The following is a 23,259-nucleotide window of genomic DNA, read 5'->3' as shown; positions in this document are numbered from 1 at the left end:
CTCGTCCCACAGTGTTGGTGTTTAAATACATGGAGCAAAGTCGATTAAGGTGGAGTACGTCAAGGCTCGATTATGGGCCCGTTATTTACAGATGTACTCCTCTCAGAGTATCATACGGCCTATTTGATCTATTTATTAATAGATCAAAACTATATCATTAATATCTGTTGACAGGATTAAATTATGGACTTTCAGATATTCAATAAGATGTCAGATTCTTACTCAGTTCTATGCAGATGATGATCTGTCCTCTACGTAACTTTAGTTATTTGAATGCAGCAAAGCTTTTAGTGTTTTCAATTTACGCTAAGGCTGCGTCCACACGTACACGGGTATTTTTGAAAACGGAGATTTTCCGTTTTCGTTTTAAAAAATAATCCCGTCCACACATAAAGGCAGAAATGAAGGAAAACGCTGCTATGAACATGCCAAAGCAGCAGGTGGCGCTAGATTCCTAACCGTGTAGAAATGTTGGCCAATCAGAAGTCTAGAAGCCTCGGTGGGAAAAAGTAAACAAAGCTGGGGCATAGAAGCAGAACCGAGTCGTATGTGTTGTGGGACAGTAACTGTGTGTATATGTAAGCATTTAAACACTGCAGAGAGTAGAATTAACAGTATTGTAGAAATTCATTTCACCGTAACAATAACGTGGCGCGCAGTGTGACGCCAAAAAAGGCGCACACCTTTGACGCTGCGTTTTCTCCGTTTTTCTCGTCCACGCATAAATGCAAAAACTGAGTTTTCTAAAATCTGCACCCTGGCCGGAGTTTTTAAAAATCTCCGTTTTCAGTGACCAAAAACGCCGTTTACATGTGGACGAAAGGTGCAAACGCATAGAAAAATCTTTCAAAAATACCCGTTTATGTGTGGACGTAGCCTAAGAATTAGTTCTGGGCTCTCAAATCTGAGAACTACGCAGATGATAAAGACATTTCCTTCTTCTTCTATGGTCCAACAAACTTTACTAATAAATAAACAGCTCCCTGTTTAACTTAAATGTCAACCACAAATCCAATAGCAGGTTCGATGTTTGATCCTGGGGCCTCCCGTCTTTATTCTGGTCTCTAACTGTAGTATAATTGAGATAAATAAATCTGTGCAATGCAAATTTTGTAAAACAAATCACATGAGCTAATGAGTCAACTGAAGTGGCACAATCCAGGGTTCAATCGTGAGGCCTTGTTGACCAAATCTTGAATTTTCTTGTTGTTCCCTAAAACTGCAGACAATCGTAATCTGAGTGGCGCCGCCCCAGATTCACTTCTGGAGTGTTTTTCTTCTCAGCCACTCTTCAACAGAATCGATCGCTGTGCAGATGACAGCCTGATTTACAGGGTTTGATGCTCATATTCTGCAGTTTAATTGACTTTGCTGATGACACCGAGATGTCAGTTAACTTATTAAGAACTGAAGTTGATGCAGAACTTCATTAACTGTTTTTCCTTTCATGAAATGTAAACTAAGGTTTAATTTTATTGAGAACTTTAGATGTAAATTTGAGAAAGACTCACTGAGGACGTAGAGAGAAATTCAGCTTAAAAGACTTTATAGTGAAATCCAGCGAAGAGCCTTCACAGATGGGGAGGAGCTGCCATCTGAAGGGATACACCCACCCACGTCTACGTTGCATAAAGAAATCCATCGTCATAACAAAGCAGAGCAGCGAGGTACAGAAAAATAAAAACTCACAGTCAAAAGGTTCTCAACAAATAGAGAAAGCAGTAAGGTCAAAAGTCACGGAGCTCAGAAGAACACACTGATTACATTTCCACCGAGCAGGAGAGCGTGGTGCGGCACTTTGATGGTGTGAAAAACCTCTGAGTGGGAGTGTCAGTGCGGGTCTGTGGGGTCGGCAGAGCAGTGTACCGTTCAGCTTTAACTTACTTCAGTGTCTTAATGCTACATGACGTATATGTGCGTTTGTATAAGTGTGTACTTGTTCTGTGTTCACTAATTGCACTTGAGGATGAGGATATGGAGATCGCATTGTCTGCAGACGTCTGCAGATTCTTTTTCTGGTTTTTTGCATTTTCCTGGAAATGTTTCAGACTTTGACAAAAAAAACAAACAAACCTGGGACGACTCACCTTCGGCACAACCAGCTGCGGCTCAAACACGCCGGCGCGCAGTCGCATCCTGAAGGCGGCAGATGTCGCCGATGCTCGTTTACGTCAGGAGATCAAAAATATCTGCTTTAGTGTTTTTAAGCTGTAGTGAGCTGCTCGCATTAGTGCTGACTGCAGTAACTGCAGCCGCGCTTCAGCTGTCCAATCAGAGCTGAGCACAGGCTCTGACTCGGTAATCAATATTTAGGTTTCACTGAGGCTGAAGCTGAGATGAAGCACATTTTTCTTTTCCTTGTATATAAACACGACACCACAGTGTCTCATGGTCATGTGGCTAAATCTGTGATGATTTGTGCCCCTCAAAAAAACCCTTGTAGAGGTGGTGGTAATGACATCACAGCACCATCTCATTAGACACATCCCACAGCCAAGCTGCCTGAGCTCCAAACTGAGGCTCGCCACATAATCGGTGGTTTCTGGAGCCAAACAGCGTTCGGTTACTGCACAGTAACTGTGCCAGAAACCAGCCTGGAGCTCCATCACACCAAACCTCCACCTACAGTTGGAGTGTAAAAAGTCCCAATGGGGATTTGGTCCCAATGTTTTGTGAGCGACCTGAAAGGCTGACGATCACGTGGCGAGCTGGCGGCGCTGAAGGGGAGTCGAACCTTCGACATCCAAACACTAAGAAGCAGCTGCGGAGTAAACATCGGTCAGGTTAGAAATAATAAACTAAGTTACAGTGAAGCTTATTAAATAGTGATCAAAACAAACAAGATGGAGAAAGAGGAAGTGGCGAGCGAGGCCGGTGATATCGAGCCGGAAGTGACACGTTACTGACTGCGGTCGCCGTGCAGCAGATTAACCTGAGCAGTAAACAGAAACGCTGCTGCGAGCTTCAAGTCCCAAACTGTTACGCCTCGCTCACACGCACAGGCCCAAAACCCACCACGCCCCCATCAGGACCACGAGCTACGCCATCCGTCTGGATCTGGACCCTGGAGTGTCTGGAAGGATTCTGGACTACGCTCAAGCTCATCAGAACAAACTGAAATGAGGAAAACTGGGAAAACATTGCAAACTACACGGGATCCAGGGCGTCTGTCAGAACGTGAGCCTGCGAGCGCGAACGAGATGCAACACCAACCGGCAGCTCAGCCGACTCCATCAGGGGAAGCTGCGTCTTTGGACCAATCACAATCACTGCAGCTCTGCCGGTTAATGAGAACATCTACAGCGTGCACTGCGACCACGCGTCGGTAAAGTGTCACCATCAACTGATATGATATACCGTCATTCGACAGTGAGGAGGACACGGCGTCCGCCATCGAGAGGAAACACGGCGGTGTTTGTTTTTTTTACATTCTGTGCAAAATCAGACGAAAAGTAGTCGACAAACCATCAGTCGTCATCAGTCTGTTCCTCCTTCTGCCCACACACGTCAGAGTTCAGTCACTTTGTTCCTGTTTACAGTTAGTTTCTAAGACGTTAGTACCATCATCGTCGTCCCGCGGTGGGACTAAGACATTCCTCAGAGGGACAAAATCCACCTTCGTCCGAGCTCTGCTGCTTTTGCTCCTCGATGTGAGACTTCAGGCTGTCCGCAGCTCCTGAAAGCGTCCGCCGTCCGATCAGCGAGCTCTGAAATGCTCGACGCCGAGCTGCTGCGAAAACTTGCTGTTTGGTTTGGAAAACGAGTCATTAGATATTTTGAGTAACTTGCTCATAATTATGAAAACCTCGTACTCGTGTCATCGCGAGGAACGAGCTGCACTGGTCAGCATTTAGACCGACCTTCATGACTCCTGCAGTTCTCTGCTGGAATGCAGTCCTGCCTCATCAATGATCCATGCACGGATCCAAATATGAATGTGATGATCTCTGAGCCTCAGTAATCACCTGAGGCGTGTAACTTGGAGCTTCATCGTGCTGGAAAACAAACAGATTGTCACCGAATTCTTCCTAAATCGTTGGGAGAAATTCGTCTTTGAGGAGTTTTAGTTTGTCTGGTCTTTAAGGAGCAGGTGGAACAGCTGGAGTCCACAAACTGAAAAGCTCAGGATCAGATCTCCATCGATCAGAATTCGGCTGGTGTCCAACATGAGAACTGCAGAAGGCCTGAAGAGCACGGGCGAACAGTGGAAATGCTGAGTCTTTGCAGAAATAGGATTTATTTATTTATGCTTTGATTGTTCTTCACTATATCACAGAAAAGTAAAATGAAATAAAAACTGAGGCTTTGGCCACGCCAGCACTGAAATTCCCACATTCGTATCAAAGCAGCTGATTTTAGCCGGGCTCCTCGCTTTCACATCGTTTCTGCCGTCAGAGCTTCAGCGCCAAATTTAAACGACAGCGAGTCCGGCGTGAGACACACGTCACGATTTCAGGAGTTGGTGGACTCGTCTCATTTCCAGGATCCCTGATAATTATATTGAACTACAAACTACGAACACTGGAGCAGCAGAGCCGGCCGAAGGTGGACTTCCATCTCTTCCTTCATTTGTAAAACAACCTGCTGCTGTGCAGCTGTCTGTAAAAGGCATTCAGCAGGTAAAAACCACAGGGCACACAGTGAAAGAGGAGGAGGTGGGGACGGGAATAGAAAAATAAAAAATAAAAAAATTGTGGCAGACACGACTAGACGATCACCTCACTTCACTCTGTGGCAGAGAAACATAAAAAAATTAAAAAAACAAAGTTTCAGAGGAGGTGGGGACAAGGCGAGGAGGAGAAAGGCTGAGAGGGAGGAGGAGGAGGAGGTCAGTCTCAGAAGAACTTGTCATCGATGCGGAAGTGCGGCCGCGTGACGTCGTCCGGGTTGATGAAGACTGAGATGGATTTGCCCGGATTCTCCGTGACGAGCTGCTGAAGCTTCTTGGCCAGCCGGTCGTCGGGCTGGTTCTCTCCGCCGGCGTCGGACTGCGGCGATGGCAGGTTGTTGGTGCTGCCCCGCCACTGCAGTTCCACCGTCAGCCTGTTGGCGGCCTTGGCGTGCTCGATGGTGGTGCGCAGGTGCTCGGCTGGGTCGGAGCGCACGGAGGAGAGTTTGCGGGCGTGCAGCATGGCCGTCTCGTCCGACAGGTGCTCCAGCATGTTGCACTGAGGGATGAAATAGTTGGGGCACATCTTGTTGACGAGGCAGTGCTGCAGGTCGTCGATCAGGCCCAGGAGGAAGTGGGCGGAGAAGTCGTCTTGCGCCAGGTAGTTGGCGGGGAGGCGGTCGCAGGCCCACAGCATGATGCTGCGGAGGTGGTAGGGGCTGATGGCTTTGGGGCGGGACAAGAGCTTGATGATGATGGCTTTGCAGGCCTGGTACGCCTGCATCAGGCTGGACGAGATGCACTTCTTCAGCTGCACCTCGCTGCGGGCGAACGACAGGCGCCACTCGTTCTCCTTGCGGCCTTTGTGGGAGCAGGCGGGGACGAGGTAGAAGCCGCTGATCACCTCCTCCTCGGTGATCTTCCCATCCCAGAAGTGATTCTCCATCAGCCAGCTCTGGGCGACAGCTGGCCACCCTTTAAACGACACCACGGGGACGATGTCGTAGAGCATCCGGCTGCTCCCGACGCCCAGGATGACGGAGATGATGGTGCCGTTCCGCTCCACCTTCTCCACCCTTGGCATTCCTCTCTGCGGCTTCTTCTGCACCTCCAGCAGCACCAAGGAGATGGACTGGTAGAACCAGTCAGCCACCAGTGTTGGGGAGAAGAAGTAGTTGGTGGTGCCGTTGATGTGGTCGACGATGGTGCAGCAGTCCTTCCACTTGTTGATGGTTCCTTCGTCGAAGAGGCGGAGGCTGAGCCAGGAGTGGCCCAGCGCCGAGTGTCTCATGTCCAGGGTCACCGGCTGGTTGCGGTCGTGGAGTTTGAGCGCAGGGACCAGCAGGGTGAAGTCCATGTCGTAGTCTGTGCCGCGGGCGTAGACGCTCAGCTCGTCCAGGTCCATGTCCACCACGCCCTCCCGAACGCCTCCTGACAGGAGGAGGTACTCGTTGGCCACGGGGAGCTTCTGGTCCAACTTCTGGACCATTCCTGAAACAGAGGACGACAAAAAGGATCAGATAAAGATTACGTGTAAAAACGAGCACCACGCACACAAGTGTAACCGGGGGTCAGGATTTAGGCCTCGAGATACTCGTCTTACAGCCAGCTGAGCGGGTTCAGTATCTGACCAGGATGGCTGTGGCTGACCTCAGGAATGTGGACCTGGGAGGAGACCCCGAGGAACCCCCAGGATGCACTGCAGAGATCCAATCTCTTGACTGATTGGCGGAACGACGCAACGTTCCTCCAGATGAGCTGCAGGTCGTGGCCGAGGAGGGCAGGTCCGGGCACGTCTGCTTACAAGATAGATGGACGTCAGAAGCAACTCATTCGTATCTGGATAAAGTTCGACTAACATCGATTTAAAAGCTTCCCCCTGCTGTAATTTAATTCTTTAACGTTGACCGGCGGCTCTGCCGATTCGTCCAGTCTGGTTTTTGCTGTCACAGACGAGGCTGACGTTAAGGTGAGCTTTCAACGAAGTCTGCTTCGTTTGTGTCCAGCTCAGTCTGGATCGGGTCCAGTTTGGCCCTCCTGTTTTCCAGTTCCTTTCATGTCAGGTCTATTTTTGAAGCTCGATGTGTTTGGAAGCGGACCGCGTGAGCCCCGACGGGTCACTGCATTCAGCCCCATCGGTCGGGCCGGGCCGGCCTGGACGAGTTTTCTGCTCTGCTGAGTTTAAAGAAGAGGCGCACACACTTCCTGGCTGTCGGCTGCATTCCTGCGCTGCGGTTGTTTGGACGCACGCAGTCCGTCTCTCAGAAACAGTTTCAAATAAATCAGATGAACTCAGCTCGGGGGCTGCTCGTTACCTCGGTACAGAGATGATCCTGCAAATACACACTGTCTTTGAATGAACGTCTCACACTCACTTTATAATTCCTGACTGATTTTCCTTTTTTATTGATTGGATTGATTAAATCTGGAGCATAAAACCGCCTCATCGCTTTTCTTTTGGTCTGTCTGTGAGCTGCAAACAGTGAGCGAGCTGTGAAGACAGGATGGAGCGCCGCTTCCTGTCGGGACATTTTGGAACGCTTGTTATTTCTGTGAGGAGGCGCCGTGTGCGAGCTGGCAGACTGTCAGTACATCTGAGAAAATGAACACTAATGTGAGTGTGCGGCTCTGTCAGATGGACATTTCTGCAGTTTGTGTGTGTGATTCTGTCTTTGTGTTTGTCGTGTGTGTGTGTGTGTGTGTGTGTGTGTGTGTGTGTGTGAGAGAGAGTCTTTTTACATCCAGATCTTGGAGGCGCTCCAGCGTCATTATCAAACTCGCATTCCTGCACTCCATCCTCCGCACTTCCTCTCAGGTTCAGTTATGATGAGCTGAGTCCTCTCAGCAGATTTGTGGCCTTTTATTTTGAAAGGTTAGGGCCCCACCGCCTTCAAAATTTTAATTATAACCTTGTAATTCCTGATTTATGTCAGATATTAAAGCTGTGTGAGGTTCATTTTTTCTCCTAAGTGAAATGTGAAGACATATTTACCATTTATATCTTGGCATATCTTCAAAATGCTAAACACAACAAATGTGCTGTAGAGCAATTCAAATAAATTCAAAGGTCAACGTAATAAACTAAAATGTTATTTCTGATCAAACGCTTCAAATGTTACAGAGAAACAAAGTCAAACATTAGATCATCATTTAATAAAAAAAAGTAAACAGAGTATACAGAAATATCTAATGAAAATAATTTTCTTTATTTTCAAACTCTGTCAACTGTTTGTAAACAAACTCTTGAATAAATAAACAAAAACGAACACTGTGCGGAGCGATTCATTGGATTTTAATCTGGATTTTCGTGCCCATGTTCTAACGAACATCATCGAGCGATACAGAAAGTGCACGCTCCACCATCAGAATCAAGAGCTCCTTAAATGAGCACTGAGCACGCACCTGCATGAGCCAATCACAGCTCCTCCCTGCACCTGACCGCAGTGACCTCATACAGGCCATCGAGACAATATTCAACACGGCAGAAGCTGAAGAGCTCCTCTAAGAGAGTCAGATTTAGCACGAGTGATGTGAACTAAACACGCATACACAAGGAGTGTCGTGCGTCTGCACCACAAAGCAACGCAACTAAATTATTCAGCCACCTGCAAACACACAGCAAACTGCAGGATAATCAAAGCACGAAGGCCAGAAAAATGAGACTGAGGACGCTGACGCAAATCATCTGACATCAGCTCAGCGCGGCGCGCCAGCTTGTACACATGCACTGAAATCAGGTCAACAGATGCGTCGTCCCCTCACACAGTTAATTTTTCCAAATCCTGCACCAATATTGGGAATAAAATAAAATAATTTCCACACATGTGCACACAACAAATCAGTTTCCTGGTTGTGCCGCAGAAATCCTACATGCTAAAATCCAAGAATTTCCCCTAGCAGGACCGGAGCTCCGCCTTCGTGGATGAGCTGTTACTACAGTAACCTCACAGCAGCCATGTTATTGGTCACGTGACATCATTGAAAATGTTCCAAAAGGCTCCAACAGCACAAACACGGTCCAGAGGTCCAGTTCAGGTGAAGCTGAGCAGTCAGCTAGCAGCTACAGCCATCTGTGTCATCATCCACCCATCAATCAAAGAGGCCACGCCCCTAATTATATAAACTTTAAGCCTTATTACAGTTTAACCAGGTGAACCCTAAAAACTTTCTTCTACTGTACAGGTGTTACGAAGGAGGACATTATCCACAGAGACAAACAGTTTGTGTATCAGGCTGCAATCATGTTTATTTCTGCTGTACAGTTTTAACATGGGAGTCTATGGGGACTGACTCACTGCTGCCTCTGCTGGACGTCAGAGGAACTGGAATCTTTTCATTTGCCCCACGGGGTGATGTTTGGGGAAAAAACGGATGATTTATTTCTCGCTGTAAAAGAAATTCGGAGAACTAATTTGGCAGAATTTAATCTGACAATTTTAAATATATTTGAGCACATTTGTTCCTCACTGATGCGCTATGTGCGGAAAAAACACCTGCTGGTCGGAGTCCTCACAGCTGGAAGTTTAATATTAGTGAAGATTTGTTTTTTTTTTTATATATTTGAAGGTGTGGATGAGGCTGGGATTGTAGTGGGCTTCACCTTGCACTGAGGGTGGTGTTAGTGTCGTCTGTGTTTAGTATTTCCGTATTTGTGCAGCACCTGGAGAAGCTCAGCTACACTTTTATGTTCGTTTTAAACCAAGAAACGAGAAGAAGAGAGGCTAAGAGGATGCATGCGATCCCTAATGCGGTCCAGGTGGAGCAGATGTGCATCACCTGAGCCTCTGCACATCTGGATCACCCCTGCAGCTCCGCGCTCACACCAGCTGAAATAATCAGGTGGAGTCCGAGGATGTTTACCGCAGCCTGGTGTGTGCGTGTGTGTGCGTGCGTGCGTGTCCTCACCCAGCATGGAGAAGATGAAGTCCTTGGCCGTGTGGATCTCCAGAGCCCGCTGGTCGTCGTACTCCCGCTGGTCGTGCTTGCTGAACTCCTGGATGAGCCGGTTCAGATCCTCCATGCGGGCCGCCGACCTGAAGTCCAGCTCGGGCCCGCCGCCGTGCGGCAGCCTCCCGGCGGCCATGGTGGGGCTGTTCCCGAGGCTACCCGACGAGCCAGCCCGGCCGGAGAGAGCAGGGGCCGCCATGGTTCCTCCGCGGTCACACGCTGGTTCTGCACTGCCCACGCTGCAGCTGCTCCTCTGTCGCGGACCGAACCGAACCGAACCAAGGCGAGCCACTCCACAGTGAACACAAGCACCGGAAACCTGCCCCGCTTCCGCCACTCAGCGCTTTCAAAATAAATGCCCCCTAATTATATTATATTATATTATATTATATTTTATTATATTATATTATTATCAGCGTTCACCATCTGCTTCCATCTCACCCACCCACCTATCCCAGCACCCTCCTCTGTCACACCAACCCCATGTCTTCCACTGTATTCATGGATCACCTCAGAGGTTTTTCTGTTTTCCTTCTGGCAGCTCCACCTTCAACATCCATCTCCAAACCATGCATCACAGCAGGTCTCACTATCATCTTTTGAACCTTCTCTTTCACTCTTGGTGCTATTTTTCTGTCGTAAGTATCGGTCATATCAGACATTTGTCTCCTTTCACTCCACCCTGCCTGCAACCTCTACTTCTACCACCTCTCCTGTGCACTGACCCTTCCTTTGGGTGGTTGACTCCCGGGTATCTATCTTCCATACTTCTCTTCACCTTTCCACCTTTCTCCTGCTCATTGCTTCTATTTACGTTCATTCTTCTTCTCTTCTACAGTCTCATCCACCTATACCATACTCTCATCACATACTTTCTGTAGATCCACAAAGACCACAAAGATCCACAGTTCATCACCTTCTGACCTTCTCTATACTTCTCCATCAACACTCTTAAAGTACACTGCTCCTCAGTGATCGCCATTTCTCTTCTTCTCAACCACACTTTCTCATATCTTCATCTTCATACCTTGTTCTTAAAAATTAGTACCAGAACACTTTTGTATTATTCCTCTGACACTCATTTGCATTTTTTGTGTTTCACTCTGAAAATAAATATCAAATTTCGTTGTATTGACTTTGGCAGCGTTTTACCTTGAAGGTCACAGGCGGATGTTGTGCTTCGTGTTGAGGATTTTATTTTGTTGATTCAATTGTGTGCAGTATCCGCCTCTGTCCTGCGGGCGTCGCTGACGGTGCCGGAGCTCCTTGGTGACCCGGAAATGAACAACTGCTAGGCGGCCCTTCGGCCGACCTGTCGGGGTCACCGGGATCCAATATGGCGTGGAGGAGCTGCTCCGTCCTGCTCAGACTGACCGGAGATGAAGGCTTACGGAGCTCCGTGAGGGGTGGCAGGTCAGTCCCCACAGGCGGGGGCGAGCAGCCCGTCCCGGGTTACAAACAGACAGATCCTTGCTGCCGGAGTTAGCTCCGTTAGCTTCAAGGACAGTTTAGAATCAACGGGCTGTTAGCAGGTTAACGTTAGCCGCTGCTAACAAGCGGGGAGCTGCCTGAGTGTGTTTGTGTGTTTATCTAATTATCCGGTGATGTAAAGCTGTTTGTCCTATTTAAACACCCCAGTGTGCCCCCTTACATACATGCCCAGTACATGCAGTTCTTCCATAGCTCTTTCAGGTCCTCCCTCCGGCTCAGTGCAGAGGGACGCTGCTTCCGTCGGTGCCCTAAAACCCAGGGGTTAATCTCCTGTGGCCAGCTGACCTGTGCTGCTTTAGGTGGCTTTATTTATAATCCACAAGCAGTCCACTCGGACTCTTCCAATGACCAAAAGTTACTAAATGGATTCAGTGACATAAAACCAGACGTTTGTGGTAAAAATGTTTTTGGGATTGTTGCTCAGTCTGAGGCCGGCTGGTAAAAGGAGACAGCAGCTAATCCTTAGATAATTAAAAGGTTGGCAGGATGTTTATACTCTGGTGCATTTACAGTCATGATAAAAAGAAAGCGCACCCACTCTCAGCGGGAAGGTTTTATCTGATCACGGGAAGATGAATTGAGTCGGGTCCTTGGCAGAAGTCTGTACTGCGAAGCAGGAGTTCACCATGGTAACTTGTGCTGTGAACACAACCTGCTCACCACCTACTGACCAATCAAATCTCCAGAAATTACCATCGCCTTTCCTGTGTGTGTGGAGCGTCAGTAATAAATGTAGATTCTTCGATACCACTTTGTTCCTTTGGTTATTTATTAATGATTTTTTCATTTAATTATTTTTGCCTTTTGACAGGAAACAACATTTTTTGTTGTTGTGCTTCCTGTCTGTGGTCGTGGCAGGAGGATGCTGGCGCTTCATTAAAGAGAACTTTTTTCTCACAGTTGTGATTCCTCGTCTGTCCACCAGGTGGCCTCAAAGCTTCCAGCAGAGATGCGGCTTCAGGAAAGCTGCAAGGAAACCCGAGTCCAAGAAGGTGGAAGAGGAGTTAGGCCCCGCCCACAGCGAATCCTCTGAAGCCGCGGCACAGCGCCGGACCCCCGCTCCTCACTGGGACCATCAAGCTCCACCCAGTCCCCCACGCGCCTTCGGCCGGCTCGTCAGGCCGCTCGTCTTTACCATCGGGGTAGGTGATGTTGTTTCGGTGGCGATGACGCCGCTGATGATGTCACGGACAGGTGTTGACTCCATGTCAGTTTACAGGCTGCTCCTTCGGCTCGGCGGCCATCTGGCAGTACGAGTCCCTCAAGTCTCGAGTGCAGAGCTACTATGACGAGCTGCGAGCCGATTGGCTGGAGAAGGTGCGACCTCAGAAACGAGGAGACATCCGCAAAGAGGTGAGGGTTCGACGTCATCACCTGTAACCGGGCTCCACCCACACTTTGATCTGAGTCTTAATTGGCTGTCTGTGTTTCAGATCAACCAATGGTGGAACAGCCTGAGCGAGGGCCAGAGGACGGTAACAGGTGAGTCAGTGCTTACGAGCAAAGCGCTGAACTTTCACATGGGGGTTGCTGGATTGAATTCCTTTTTTCCCAGGGATCATTGCTGCTAACGCCATCGTGTTCTGCTGCTGGAGAGTGCCGTCTCTGCAGCGCTTCATGATCAGATACTTCACCGCCAATCCGGCCTCCAGTGAGTCTTGCCACCGCCGCCACGATTCGTTCAGGGTCTCCGATTGAGCCTCTGTAACTTCGGCTGTTTGTTGTTGCCCCGCAGGGACTCTGTGCTCTCCCATGATTCTCTCTGCCTTCAGTCACTTCTCGTTCTTCCACATGGCGGCCAACATGTACGTCCTCTGGAGCTTCTCCACCAGCGCCGTCTCCATGCTGGGCCGAGAGCAGTTCATGGCCGTGTACCTGTCGGCAGGTGCTTTTCACTGTGGTGTAATCTCTGAGATTATCTGTGTTTGTTTATGAGTGTGACGTTGATTTTATTTCTTCCGTTTTCAGGTGTTATTTCTACGTTTGTCAGTTATGTGTGCAAGATGGCCACGGGGAGGTTCGGCCCGTCTCTCGGAGCGGTGAGTGACTGCTTCACAGGTCAAACTGTACCTCGCTCAGAGTCACGTCTGTTTTATGGTTTTATTTTAGAGGACGTGTAGATTTTAGGAGGTCAGTGCGAACACACTGATGTGATTCTTTTGAGCGATGTTCTTTGGTGGACGTCTGTAAATGTTCTCAATAAATAAACAGCCTGAAGTTCCTGTTTCTGTTTTCAGTCTGGCGCCATCATGACCGTCCTCGCTGCTGTTTGTACCAAAATACCTGAAGCCAAACTGGCCATCATCTTCCTCCCCATGTTCACCTTCACCGCTGGCAACGTAAGACCCCGCCCACCCCTCTCCTCGCCCAGTCTACCTGGACAGAGATCTCTTTTTCATCTTCTGCATCAGCCCACCTGCAGCTGCTGCACATCTGCAAGCTGCTTTGAAACCCACCTGAGCTTCAGCTCCTGCTGCTGGCTTTGGCCTGACTGAACTCGCGCTCTGTTTCCGTGTCTGTCTGCAGGCTCTCAAGGCCATCGTTGCCATGGATACCGCAGGCCTGGTGCTTGGATGGAGGTTTTTCGACCATGCTGCTCATTTAGGAGGAGCCATGTTTGGAATGTAAGTTAGCAAGTTAGTCGATTTTTTATTTATAAAGGTTCATTTTTAATTTTCTTTGTTAATTCACAGAGAAGTTTTTTTTTTTTACCTTCTTACAGTAATTTTCTATATTAGATGGTGGGAAAAAACAGCTTTTCTGTCACTTAATTGTTGAACTTAATTACTTAATCACGTTGGTTTAGTGTGAGTGGCCGTGGGCGACGTCTGTATCCATAGGAACAGCTGTAAAATCTGAAAATACAGTTAAAAGTACAAAATTTATGGCTTCCTTGACATTTTCCAGAGCCAGACTGCAGTCTTTTCCGGGCCGATTCTGGTCCCTGGGACTTATGTTTGACCTCTCTGGATCAGATGGTTAATAGGTAGAAGCGGAAGTGTGAAGACAAAGCTGTCGATTTCCTGTTTGTGTTCCTGAGTGAAGAAAAGAGCGAGACTGTAGACACGAGCTGTAGAAAGGGAGCCCGCCGAGGAGGTGCAGTGGGACCAGGGCCTCCTCGCTGACGTGTTTTGGACGTTGAGATATTTGGAAAACTGATTTCTTCTGTTTTGTGACGTGTTTTTAATCAGACTTGTTCTTCTCTCCTCAGCTGGTACGTTCTGTTCGGCCACGAGTTGATCTGGAAGAACCGAGAACCTTTCGTCAAACTTTGGCACGACTTCAGAACTCGAAGGGGACCGGGAGGAGGAGGAGAAGGCGGCGGCGGAGGGGACCGAGGAGGCGCCATTTAGGACGCTGAAACGCAGAGAATGAAGGAAATAAAATGCTAACGTAACATGTAAAGATGTATAAAATGTACAGAGAGAATCACGGAGCCCGGGCACAGGCCGGAGTCGAAGTAAAGACTCGTACTTGTATTTATAAAACATGAACGATTCCATTGTTGTCTCCTCGCCTGCTTTTGTTGACAGTTTGATCAGAGACAAAGACAAACGCGGCACAAAGGTTTACAGCAACGACCTGTCGGCTGATCGTGTGACAAACAGAACCAGTCAGAGGGACTTTTTGCCTCAAAAATCTGTAAAAGACTTAAAAAGACAGCTGAGGGATTCTTAAAGAGCTCCACCTACCTCAGGTGAAACTTCAAACCCCATCAGGACGCCGTGTCTGAAACTAGAGTCTGGCTGCTGCTGCAGAACGAACCGGACGACTGAACAAACACCGTGTTTGCCAAACAGGCTGAAGTCCACCAACAGATCAGACTGATGGTGTGAGAGCGCGATCTGAAGGGTCGTCACGGAGAGCGTCATACGCCTGCTGCGATTGGCTCACAGCTTTAATAAAGCCCTGTGATGCTCGTGGGTTTAACTCTCTTAAAATAGACTCGATGATATTTGTGTTGTGGAAAAATAAACTGATCAAAACCTGATTTTCTGAGATTTATTCAAAGTTTAAAACAAAGGGACCAAAAACAATGCAGCACCAACATCAACAAGTAAACAAAATACTAACAGCTCCTTTATAGCCGTTGTCTTGATGCAGTCTTTGTTCAGCTGCAGGGACCTGTTCCCACAGTCGTGTGGCAGCGGTCTGATAATGACGGCAGAGCTTCACACTCATTGTTACAAACCAACAGCACGCAGAGAGGAGAGCAGCTGAAGCGCAGCACACCAGAGCTTCTGACACATTATTTTGGTTTTTGAAATCGATGAACGAGACAGAGATGGACACTGCACACCTCAAACTAAAGAAAAGGCCGACCCTCGCTCAGAGACTCGCACTTTTTTAATGTCTCTTTAATAAAATGCACTCGTTCAAACCTTTTACCTGATTCACAACTGAGATCAGACATGAGTGTGCACATCTGTGAGACCTCGGTGATGCTGAATGATCTGTGAGGGATTTAGAGCAGCACAGAGGTTCTTATTTCATACAAACAACATATTCCCACATCCAGAGAATCGGAGTATTAAACTCCACATCTGTCAGCAGCTGAAAACATCTGGAGCTTTTCAAACCAAACACTTGACGAAGGAGGTGCGAGGTGTGCGAACCCTCTGGTTCCTGAGGGAACATTTGCCGTTAAAATCACCGCAGCTTGTTTGCAGTCGTCTTACTAAAACAAGGACGGACTTCCCAGATAAAAGATCACCTGTTGTTGGTCCTCTTGTATGTCAAAGCCTTACAGAGAGAAGAGCTGCTGCAGCAGGATAGGAAACCTGCTGTTTTCAGTTTATCAAAAAGGCTCTGAAGGACTTTTAAACCACAGGTTTCCTTCTTTTGGTATATTTTGTCCCACCCCTGCATGGAAGCAGGGCTTTATCTTTGACGGCTGAAACCAGCTCATCACAAACGGTGGGAGGTGAAACTCTGGGATTCCTGAATGTCGATACTGATGTGTGTTTAGAGACGGTTTGGCCTTTCCCAGAGTTCATCGACCCTGAACAGCAGCAGACCTCAGAAGATCAGACCCGCTTCAAACCGCCGCGCTTCACATCGCAGACACAACCTGAGCGACGCCTGCAGAGACACAAACCCTGGAGAAGGCCTTTCTGCAACCTCCAAACCTGTGCCGACGGTAAGAACCGATCCATCAGACTCCAGCCGTCAAACCTTTAGCTGCACTTTAGCCTTTAACAACTGGCTCAGGTGACGTGTGCGTTTCGACAGGTCCGTACGGGTGAAACTGAGCTCCACGTCTCCTCTGCGGCAGATAGTTCCTATTTTCAAATGAAACACGATAGTGGGGATGCACACTCTGCTGGGACGGATACGTCCTCTTTGTTCATCTCCCTGAAATTAGTTTCTTTAGCTCAAATGGCCTCTACAGTCACCACATCCCAATCCAGCAGAGCACCTTTGGGGTGTGGGAAATGGGAGATTCACATCGTGGATGTAAAATCCCCGAGGAATGTTTCCAGCACCTCGTTGAATCTGAGACACGAAGAGCGAGAACAGTTCTGAAGGAAAAATGTGTCCGACCTGTACTAGCAGGGTGTACATAATAAAGTGGCCAGCGAGTGTAAATCACACAGTGTCCCAACAGTGATGCTGTTATTATAATCACTGATGAAATCCTGTTCCACGTGTTTGGAGTCACACCGAGATGGGAAATCGTAGTTGACTTTGAGTCGACCGCCTGCATTTGAGTTTGTGTTTTACAAACTGGCTGGGATCTTCCCACAGTGAGCTCGTGCACCACGTCCATCAGTGATTTACTCTCTGTGCTGCAGGCAGCTCAGAGTACACTCTGTAAACACAGAAGTCAAAGCTGCTCTTTGGACTTTGGTCCACGTCACTGATCCGAGTGCTGTTTTCCTGTGTTATGTTCTGTTAACGAAAATAGAAAAAATACACATATATCTTTAGTATCAGCTCCGAATATTATCTGAGTTCTTGAAGAAGTAAAAAACAATATTAAACACAACATTTAATACTACTTAGATTAGTAAGCTTAATTTCAGCTTAATTTCAGCTTAATTTCAGCTTAATTTCAGTCACTGATACTTCATGGAGGTGTCAGATGTCACACGGCCCGAGAGCAGAGCCCTGAGGAACTCCACAAACTCCACAGCTCGTGCCTCCTCCTTCTTCAAAATCATCTGTTTCCAGGTGTTCCAGGTGTGTGCGGAGACGCTGAGCAGAATGGCGGTGGGCCTGCAGATTGTGGGTCTGTTTCTGGGCGTGGTGTCCTGGTGTCTGCAGTCCAGCTGTACCTCCAACCAGGTGTGGAAGATGAGGAGTCAGTCGGAGTCGGTTACCACCAGCCAGTGGCAGTTCGAGGGCCTGTGGATGAGCTGTGCTGCCACCTCGATGGGGTCCATCCAGTGCAGCAAGTTCAAGACGGTGCTGGGACTGTCGGGTGAGAACGGCTGCTTCGTAATCATCAGCAGCTATTATGGAGTTATGATGACGGCTCAGTTGGAGCACAGGAAAAGGTCCACAGCAAGGACAATTATTTTTCATTCATTGATGAGAGGATTAGTTTTGGAAAAAAACTCATCTCTGTTTCTGCCTGAGAGCTGAGACAGAAATAAGAGAGGTCAGATATCTTATTTATAGCGAGTTCTTATCTTTTGCTGCCCAAACAAAGTAACAGCTTGTTCATGAACTTTAATGAGTCCCATGAGGACAATGTTGCTTAATGTTGTGGGAACTAGATGATGGCTTGTTCCCACAAGATAAACTGGGTTTACTGCAAAAACTGTAAAGCTGTGCGACGAGGAAGATGTTCATTTACCTGTAATGATGCTTTGCAGCTCACCTGCAGACCTGCAGGGCTCTGATGATCCTGTCCCTGCTCTTCGGTCTGACCTCCATCATCGTCTCCGTGCTGGGACTCAAATGCACCAAACTCGGCAGAACGCCCGAGCAGGTCAAAGCCAAGATCGTCCTGAGCGGAGGGATCCTCTTCATCCTGTCGGGTACGAGGCTTCGGGACTGGAGCAGAAACAAACCCCAAACCTGTAAAAAAGCAGCGTTTTCGTTTTGTTTCTCTACAGTCTGTGTTTGTGTTATGATCAGAACTTCACTGGGAGTGTTTCTTTGTGGAAGAAGACATGGTGATATTTAGAGAACAGATATCGCTGCATGTGCACATCAGTATTCAGGATGGAATCATCTTTATTCCTCATTTAACTGAAAACAAACATCTAAAAAATATTCAGATTAAAACGAGGCTTTTGCAGAGTTCTGGGATCTGTGGAGACACCGGAGCTCGAGCAGCTGGAAACTGAATCCTGAGCTTCTGTGTTTTTCTTCAGGTCTCTTCACTCTGATCGCCGTGTCCTGGTACGCTGCCAGAGTCATCAACGACTTCTACGACCCGCTCTACGGAGGAGTCCGGTGAGCAGCAGTGTGTGTGTGTGTGTGTGTGTGTGTGTGTTCCTGCTGCTGAATCTTTAGAGTTTGTGCTGCAGGTTCGAGCTGGGTACTGGTCTGTATCTGGGCTGGGCAGCCGCTGGTCTGGCCATACTGGGAGGATCTATGCTTTGCTGCTCCAGTAAGACTACTCCCTCCAGCCCACCTGCTCGGTAAACATACACACCCATCATCGTCTCCTTATTTAATGCTCAGTAATGACTTCTAAGTTTGTGTCAGGCTGCAAAGATGCTCATTTCTAAAGTAAAGTTGGTCATTTTAACACGGGAGTCTATGGGACTCCCTGCTGAAGCCTCTGGTGGACGTTAGAGGAACTGCAGGATTCATTGTACAGATGTTATCATAAAGAAGAATGAAAAAGAAAGAAAATGAAACGCTGCAAAGAGTGTTGAGTAACTGACGGTTTTGCATATTAGTGAAGCTTTTGTGCAGGTGAGAGCACTTTAGGTAACAGACGAGCTGACGACCACAAATCTGATTACATAAAGTGTGTATACAGTTTAAAAAGTTGGTCAGCGAATCTGTTTCATGTACATCGCTGTTGCTCCGCCCTCTAACCTTCATCTGCTCCCCTGCAGGCAGTTTTCTTACTACTCCACCACCGGCCAAGGTCGGAGCATCTACAGAGCAGCTCCGGCCTCAGACGCCAGCGGCTCCAAGGCTTACGTCTGAACCGACCGACCTCCACCGTCCTTTGTTAGGCTCGTGCTGTTTTCTGAAACATGGAATCGCCTCAGAATCACACTGCAAATAAAAGGTCTCCTGAAGCTGTGTGGCCAAGCAGTACCAAGTGTGTCCAAGAGAGGGCGCCACAGGGAATCGCTCTCAGAACTTCACAACAGATCAGTTTATTTATTCATTTACATTTGACTTTTATTAATCACATTTACCTGTATGTTTGAATTAATTTCACATTATTAATTTTCTATAGTTAACTTCAGTTTACCTTTTTTAGGTTATTAAAGAGAGGAAAGGTTATCATCTAACTAATCATGCTGACAGATCTGTGTGCAGTTTCCAAATGTGACGTTGCAGAGAAAGAAACACGTGTGGTGAAATGAAACTGAGAGAATAAAGATGTTTATTAATGCACACAAAGCTAGAAACCTACTGACAAATTCAGCCTTTAGATTCATGACATCACTGATGAACAGACATTAATTAAACGTTAAATAAAACGATCCATTAAAAGGTTTGAATAAAACTTTATTATTTCCCTTTTTAAGACTGTTAACATGTCGCAGGTGTGTTCAGGTGCGTGACTGCACTGTGCTGCTTGTGTGCGTGCTGGCTCACGGGAACGCTGATGAACACTACAAATCCAGCTGCAGCCCAGCGTGCACAGCAGTAACATCAGTCTATCCACCAGATCTCCAGTTTGGTTTGAGAGCTGATCTCAACCTGCAGATGTTTCCTGCTGGGATCTTTGTGCTGATGTCAATTCTTAGCAGGTTGTGTCTTTATTTCAGGAAGCTGACGCTCATCTTGGTATCAATGTCCATTTTCTCCAGTGACTGAAAAACAAATGAACACAACAATAATTTTTTAAATAAATTTGATTTGAAGAAAGTCCCTCCTCCTCCTCCTTCTTCTTCTTCTTCTTCTTCTTCTTCTTCTTCTTCTTCTTCTTCTTCTTCTTCAGTTTCTCAGACAGAAATAAATGCTGGTCCTAAATCATGTGTGAGCTTTGAGAGGTGTTTGAACCACCACACACAGTATATTTTATACATTTATTATTGTATTTGTGTGAATTAGAGCCCAGATTTTTGATCAGATGCAGCATGAAGCAGGTAAGAGTCTCACCTTTTTGAACTCGTCAAAGGAGATGGCATCATCTTTGTCGAGGTCGGCCTCCTGAATGGCTCGCTCAGCTATGCTCTGCAGCTGCTCCTCCGTCACCTGCAGCCCCAGCATCGCCCGCAGAACCTGAAGGACGCAGGACACAAGTATTAATAATGTACCAACGATGCTGATCGAAATCCTCTCTGAGACCCGTTTTTCTGCAGAACTAAAGAACATGCGAGCGGTGGACCCTTCTATGCAGATGACACACGATTATTTTTCTGATTCTAGAAAACTAAAACTAGCTTAACGCCACAGAGGATTTCTTTGAGGGCAAGCTGGGCCAAGCAACTGTTTTCCTCTAGTGCAAGTCCACAGCAGCTCCATCTGCTGTGGGAAACACTTCGGAAATAAGGGATCAGCCAAAGTACCTGCTACTTCTTCTTTTCTAAAATAATATTCACCCCAGTGGGCTAGCTTTATACTGTAGGAGGGGCTCGGTAATGTTTTCTTTCAGCTAAATAAAAATTCTTCTCTCACTTCCCTCCATTCTGCAGTCATGCAAAAACCCCTGATCTTAGCCAAATGTGAGTATGAGCTCCTGCGTCCTGGTTGCAGGTGTGTAATTTGTGCAAACAATGAAGACCTGACTGACAGCCCCACACACCAAAGACAGACTGCACAGGAGAGTCTCTGTGCATGGGAAGGAACTATGAACTTGTCAGCGATGAGGAGAAGAAATGAAAACTCTCAAATAAGTGGACACAGACCTGAAGAAGCTCCTCTCTGGAAATCTTCCCATCTCGGTCCAGATCGTACAGCTGAAAGGCAACTGAGCAGCGTCTACATTATTTTCTTTATTGTACGCAAAGATGAAATAAAAGACAGAACAAAGTGACCTGGACTCACATTTGAGCTTCCTGGTCCTGCTGCTGGGGAGCTCTTGCTGTGTTCCTTCTTTGTTTCGGTTTCTGTCAGTTGGACGGAAATGAGCCAGAATCCGGACAAAGGAGGAAAAGTCCACGGTATCCTGTCTGGAGAGAAATACTTCCTGTTTACCCTTCACAGTGTCACCTGACCAGTGCCTGAGTCTAGACCTCTGCAACTCAAATGAGTTGATGTGACAGTCCTTGCTCTGTCAGTGCAGAAACAAGTGATTCCTGTGATAACAGCAGGCTGTCGTACCCCGAGGAGAAAAAGGCTTCTATGATTCTGCCTCCGATGGGGTTCATGGCCAAACCTCCGAGCGCTTCAAAGTCGTCAGGGCTGCGACACAGAAGGAGACAGACAGTCAGAGGCTCTGGGACACTGACGTCCCTCAGAGTCTCACAGGCTTTGTTTTAAATCTTTTTATAAAGAAACACGACCTGTTTGTTTTTCTGCAAAGGTTTCACTTTCAGCCTGCATGATGTCTAAGAGCGGTTATTATAGTTAACTCAAACTTAACTAAAGATCAAAACTAGATGTGAAAAAACATTTTAAACTAGACGTAAACAAACTTCCTGAAAGGATTTCATGAACTTAGAAACGAAACTTAGACTTTGATTAAATGTTATCACTGTTTGTGTGATGAGACTTTGACGGACGCTGAATGTCCTCAGGACTGTGAGTCGCTGCTTTCCAAAGGTTGTATAGTTTTATATTTTCTGGACCGATTTTCCTCAATCATGCCTCTCACGTATGCCCTCATTACATTATTACTTAAAAAGACTAAAAGTAAACATTTTGAAACAATGAAATCTAAACTGAAAGGAAAAACCTGAAGCTAAACAAAAAGCCAAAATGAAATGAAAGTATAACTCTGTCTTCATCCCAAACGGGTTGGTGTTCGGGCTTTGGAGCCAGCAGACATTAAAGAGTTACCTGACACAGTCACAACAGTGACTCTGAATTCATCCTGTTGACACTTTGTGTGGCCGCTGATGTTTGGACACAAAGAGATCCTGAAGATGAAGGTGTTGAACTGGTTTGGATCAGAGTCTAGTCCTCCAGCTTCCTGTTTCTCAGAGTGACCTGATGAAGTTTATGTCTGGTCTTTGACCAGGTCACACAGCGTTTCGGCAGGTTGTCTAGAAACATCTTTGGGAACTTTGCAAAGTTGTTTTGTTTTGTGTTGTTTCGAGTTAAGTGTTTGAAGTATCTTGAATGACTGTTTCTTCATGTTTTCCCGTGACTGTGAGATTGGGGGGAGCGCTGCTGCAGCAGTGTTACATATTTCTGACGCAGACGGATAAAACTAAATAAACTAAATAAACTCATCTTCAGGCTTATTTCATTCTGGGATGTTTTTGGGGAAACAAACAAACCCTATAAAAACATTATTGTTATTAAGCTGGATGATGACTGTGAGCAGTGCGTCCACACACCTGAGGTATCCTCTGTTGTCTCTGTCCAGACTCTCAAACCTGTCGTGCAGACGGAGGAGATGAGCAGACGAGACTGAAACAGACACGATTTGTTCTTTACTCAGAGTAAACTTTAACAGCTCAGTCAGACTTTGCAAATACTTGCTGAGGGAAGAAGTATGACTGTCTTCAACAGTAACTTGTATGTCGATACCTCAAATACACCAGAGGTTTGTTTGCAGTATCCAGGGTGTGCATATATTAAATATATTATGTAATCGCTCAAATGGGTCGAACAGGTTTGAGCAGAAATCCTGTGACATCAAAATTAAAGGAGAAGAAATTCAAATAAAGGAAACCAAAAAGAAAAGATCAAAAACGAATAGCTTATGGTCCCAAAGTAAAAGAAAGAGTAATTATATTTCTTATTACGAAAAACTAATGTTTCATCTGGGCTTAATCAGCCATCGAGCACAGTCGTGTTTATCTGCCCACAGTGTCCTTATCAGCGAGGACAGTTCAGGGTGTTGCCACGGAAACGCACACAAACAGCCGACGATGAGCTCACACACGGGAAACAGCAACAACTCACACCGTCGCCGTTACAGTCTCACATGAAAGCTGAAAGTGATGTTGAGTCCC

General features: G+C 47.0%; 4 protein-coding genes across 5 annotated transcripts in view; 2 read left to right on the top strand and 2 right to left on the bottom strand.

Moving 5' to 3' along the window:
- Positions 1 to 833: 833 nt before the first annotated feature.
- LOC102195325 (protein MB21D2) lies at positions 834 to 9,907 on the bottom strand. Of its 2 annotated transcripts, none has more exons than XM_005737454.1 (2): positions 9,515 to 9,907; positions 834 to 6,100 (listed from the first exon to the last, which is right to left on the bottom strand). In XM_005737454.1, the coding sequence occupies exons 1-2, from the start codon at positions 9,753 to 9,755 to the stop codon at positions 4,836 to 4,838; spliced, it is 1,506 nt and encodes a 501-aa protein (XP_005737511.1). In that variant the 5' UTR covers positions 9,756 to 9,907; the 3' UTR covers positions 834 to 4,835. The 2 variants fall into 2 exon arrangements, with proteins under 2 accessions (XP_005737511.1, XP_005737512.1); XM_005737455.1 differs by lacking the exon at positions 9,515 to 9,907 and adding an exon at positions 6,213 to 6,849.
- Positions 9,908 to 10,757: 850 nt separating this feature from the next.
- parlb (presenilin associated, rhomboid-like b) lies at positions 10,758 to 15,038 on the top strand. The gene is made up of 10 exons (XM_005737453.2): positions 10,758 to 10,969; positions 11,973 to 12,189; positions 12,260 to 12,400; positions 12,481 to 12,529; positions 12,603 to 12,698; positions 12,783 to 12,932; positions 13,016 to 13,086; positions 13,285 to 13,386; positions 13,574 to 13,671; positions 14,259 to 15,038. Exons 1-10 carry the CDS (start codon positions 10,893 to 10,895, stop codon positions 14,398 to 14,400), a joined length of 1,143 nt encoding a protein of 380 aa, XP_005737510.1. The 5' UTR covers positions 10,758 to 10,892; the 3' UTR covers positions 14,401 to 15,038.
- A 2,216-nt stretch (positions 15,039 to 17,254) lies between these two features.
- LOC102212726 (claudin-1) lies at positions 17,255 to 19,162 on the top strand. The gene is made up of 5 exons (XM_005737521.1): positions 17,255 to 17,471; positions 17,869 to 18,033; positions 18,373 to 18,454; positions 18,529 to 18,642; positions 19,069 to 19,162. Exons 1-5 carry the CDS (start codon positions 17,255 to 17,257, stop codon positions 19,160 to 19,162), a joined length of 672 nt encoding a protein of 223 aa, XP_005737578.1.
- A 392-nt stretch (positions 19,163 to 19,554) lies between these two features.
- The window catches only part of chp2 (calcineurin-like EF-hand protein 2), a 5,150-nt gene continuing 1,445 nt past the window's right edge, over positions 19,555 to 23,259 (bottom strand). The window contains exons 2-7 of the mRNA XM_005737452.1: positions 22,639 to 22,711; positions 21,458 to 21,538; positions 21,182 to 21,306; positions 21,043 to 21,104; positions 20,294 to 20,416; positions 19,555 to 20,004 (exon numbers count right to left, since the gene is read on the bottom strand). Of these exons, the coding sequence (XP_005737509.1) occupies positions 19,951 to 20,004; positions 20,294 to 20,416; positions 21,043 to 21,104; positions 21,182 to 21,306; positions 21,458 to 21,538; positions 22,639 to 22,711 (518 nt within the window). The 3' untranslated portion in view covers positions 19,555 to 19,950. The remainder of the gene's footprint in view (positions 20,005 to 20,293; positions 20,417 to 21,042; positions 21,105 to 21,181; positions 21,307 to 21,457; positions 21,539 to 22,638; positions 22,712 to 23,259) is intronic.

The sequence above is a fragment of the Pundamilia nyererei genome, unplaced genomic scaffold (assembly GCF_000239375.1).
Source record: "Pundamilia nyererei isolate P.nyererei 1_Seehausen unplaced genomic scaffold, PunNye1.0 scaffold00076, whole genome shotgun sequence".
NCBI classification, from domain to species: domain Eukaryota; kingdom Metazoa; phylum Chordata; class Actinopteri; order Cichliformes; family Cichlidae; genus Pundamilia; species Pundamilia nyererei.
This window is presented reverse-complemented; position numbering and strand designations above follow the sequence as displayed.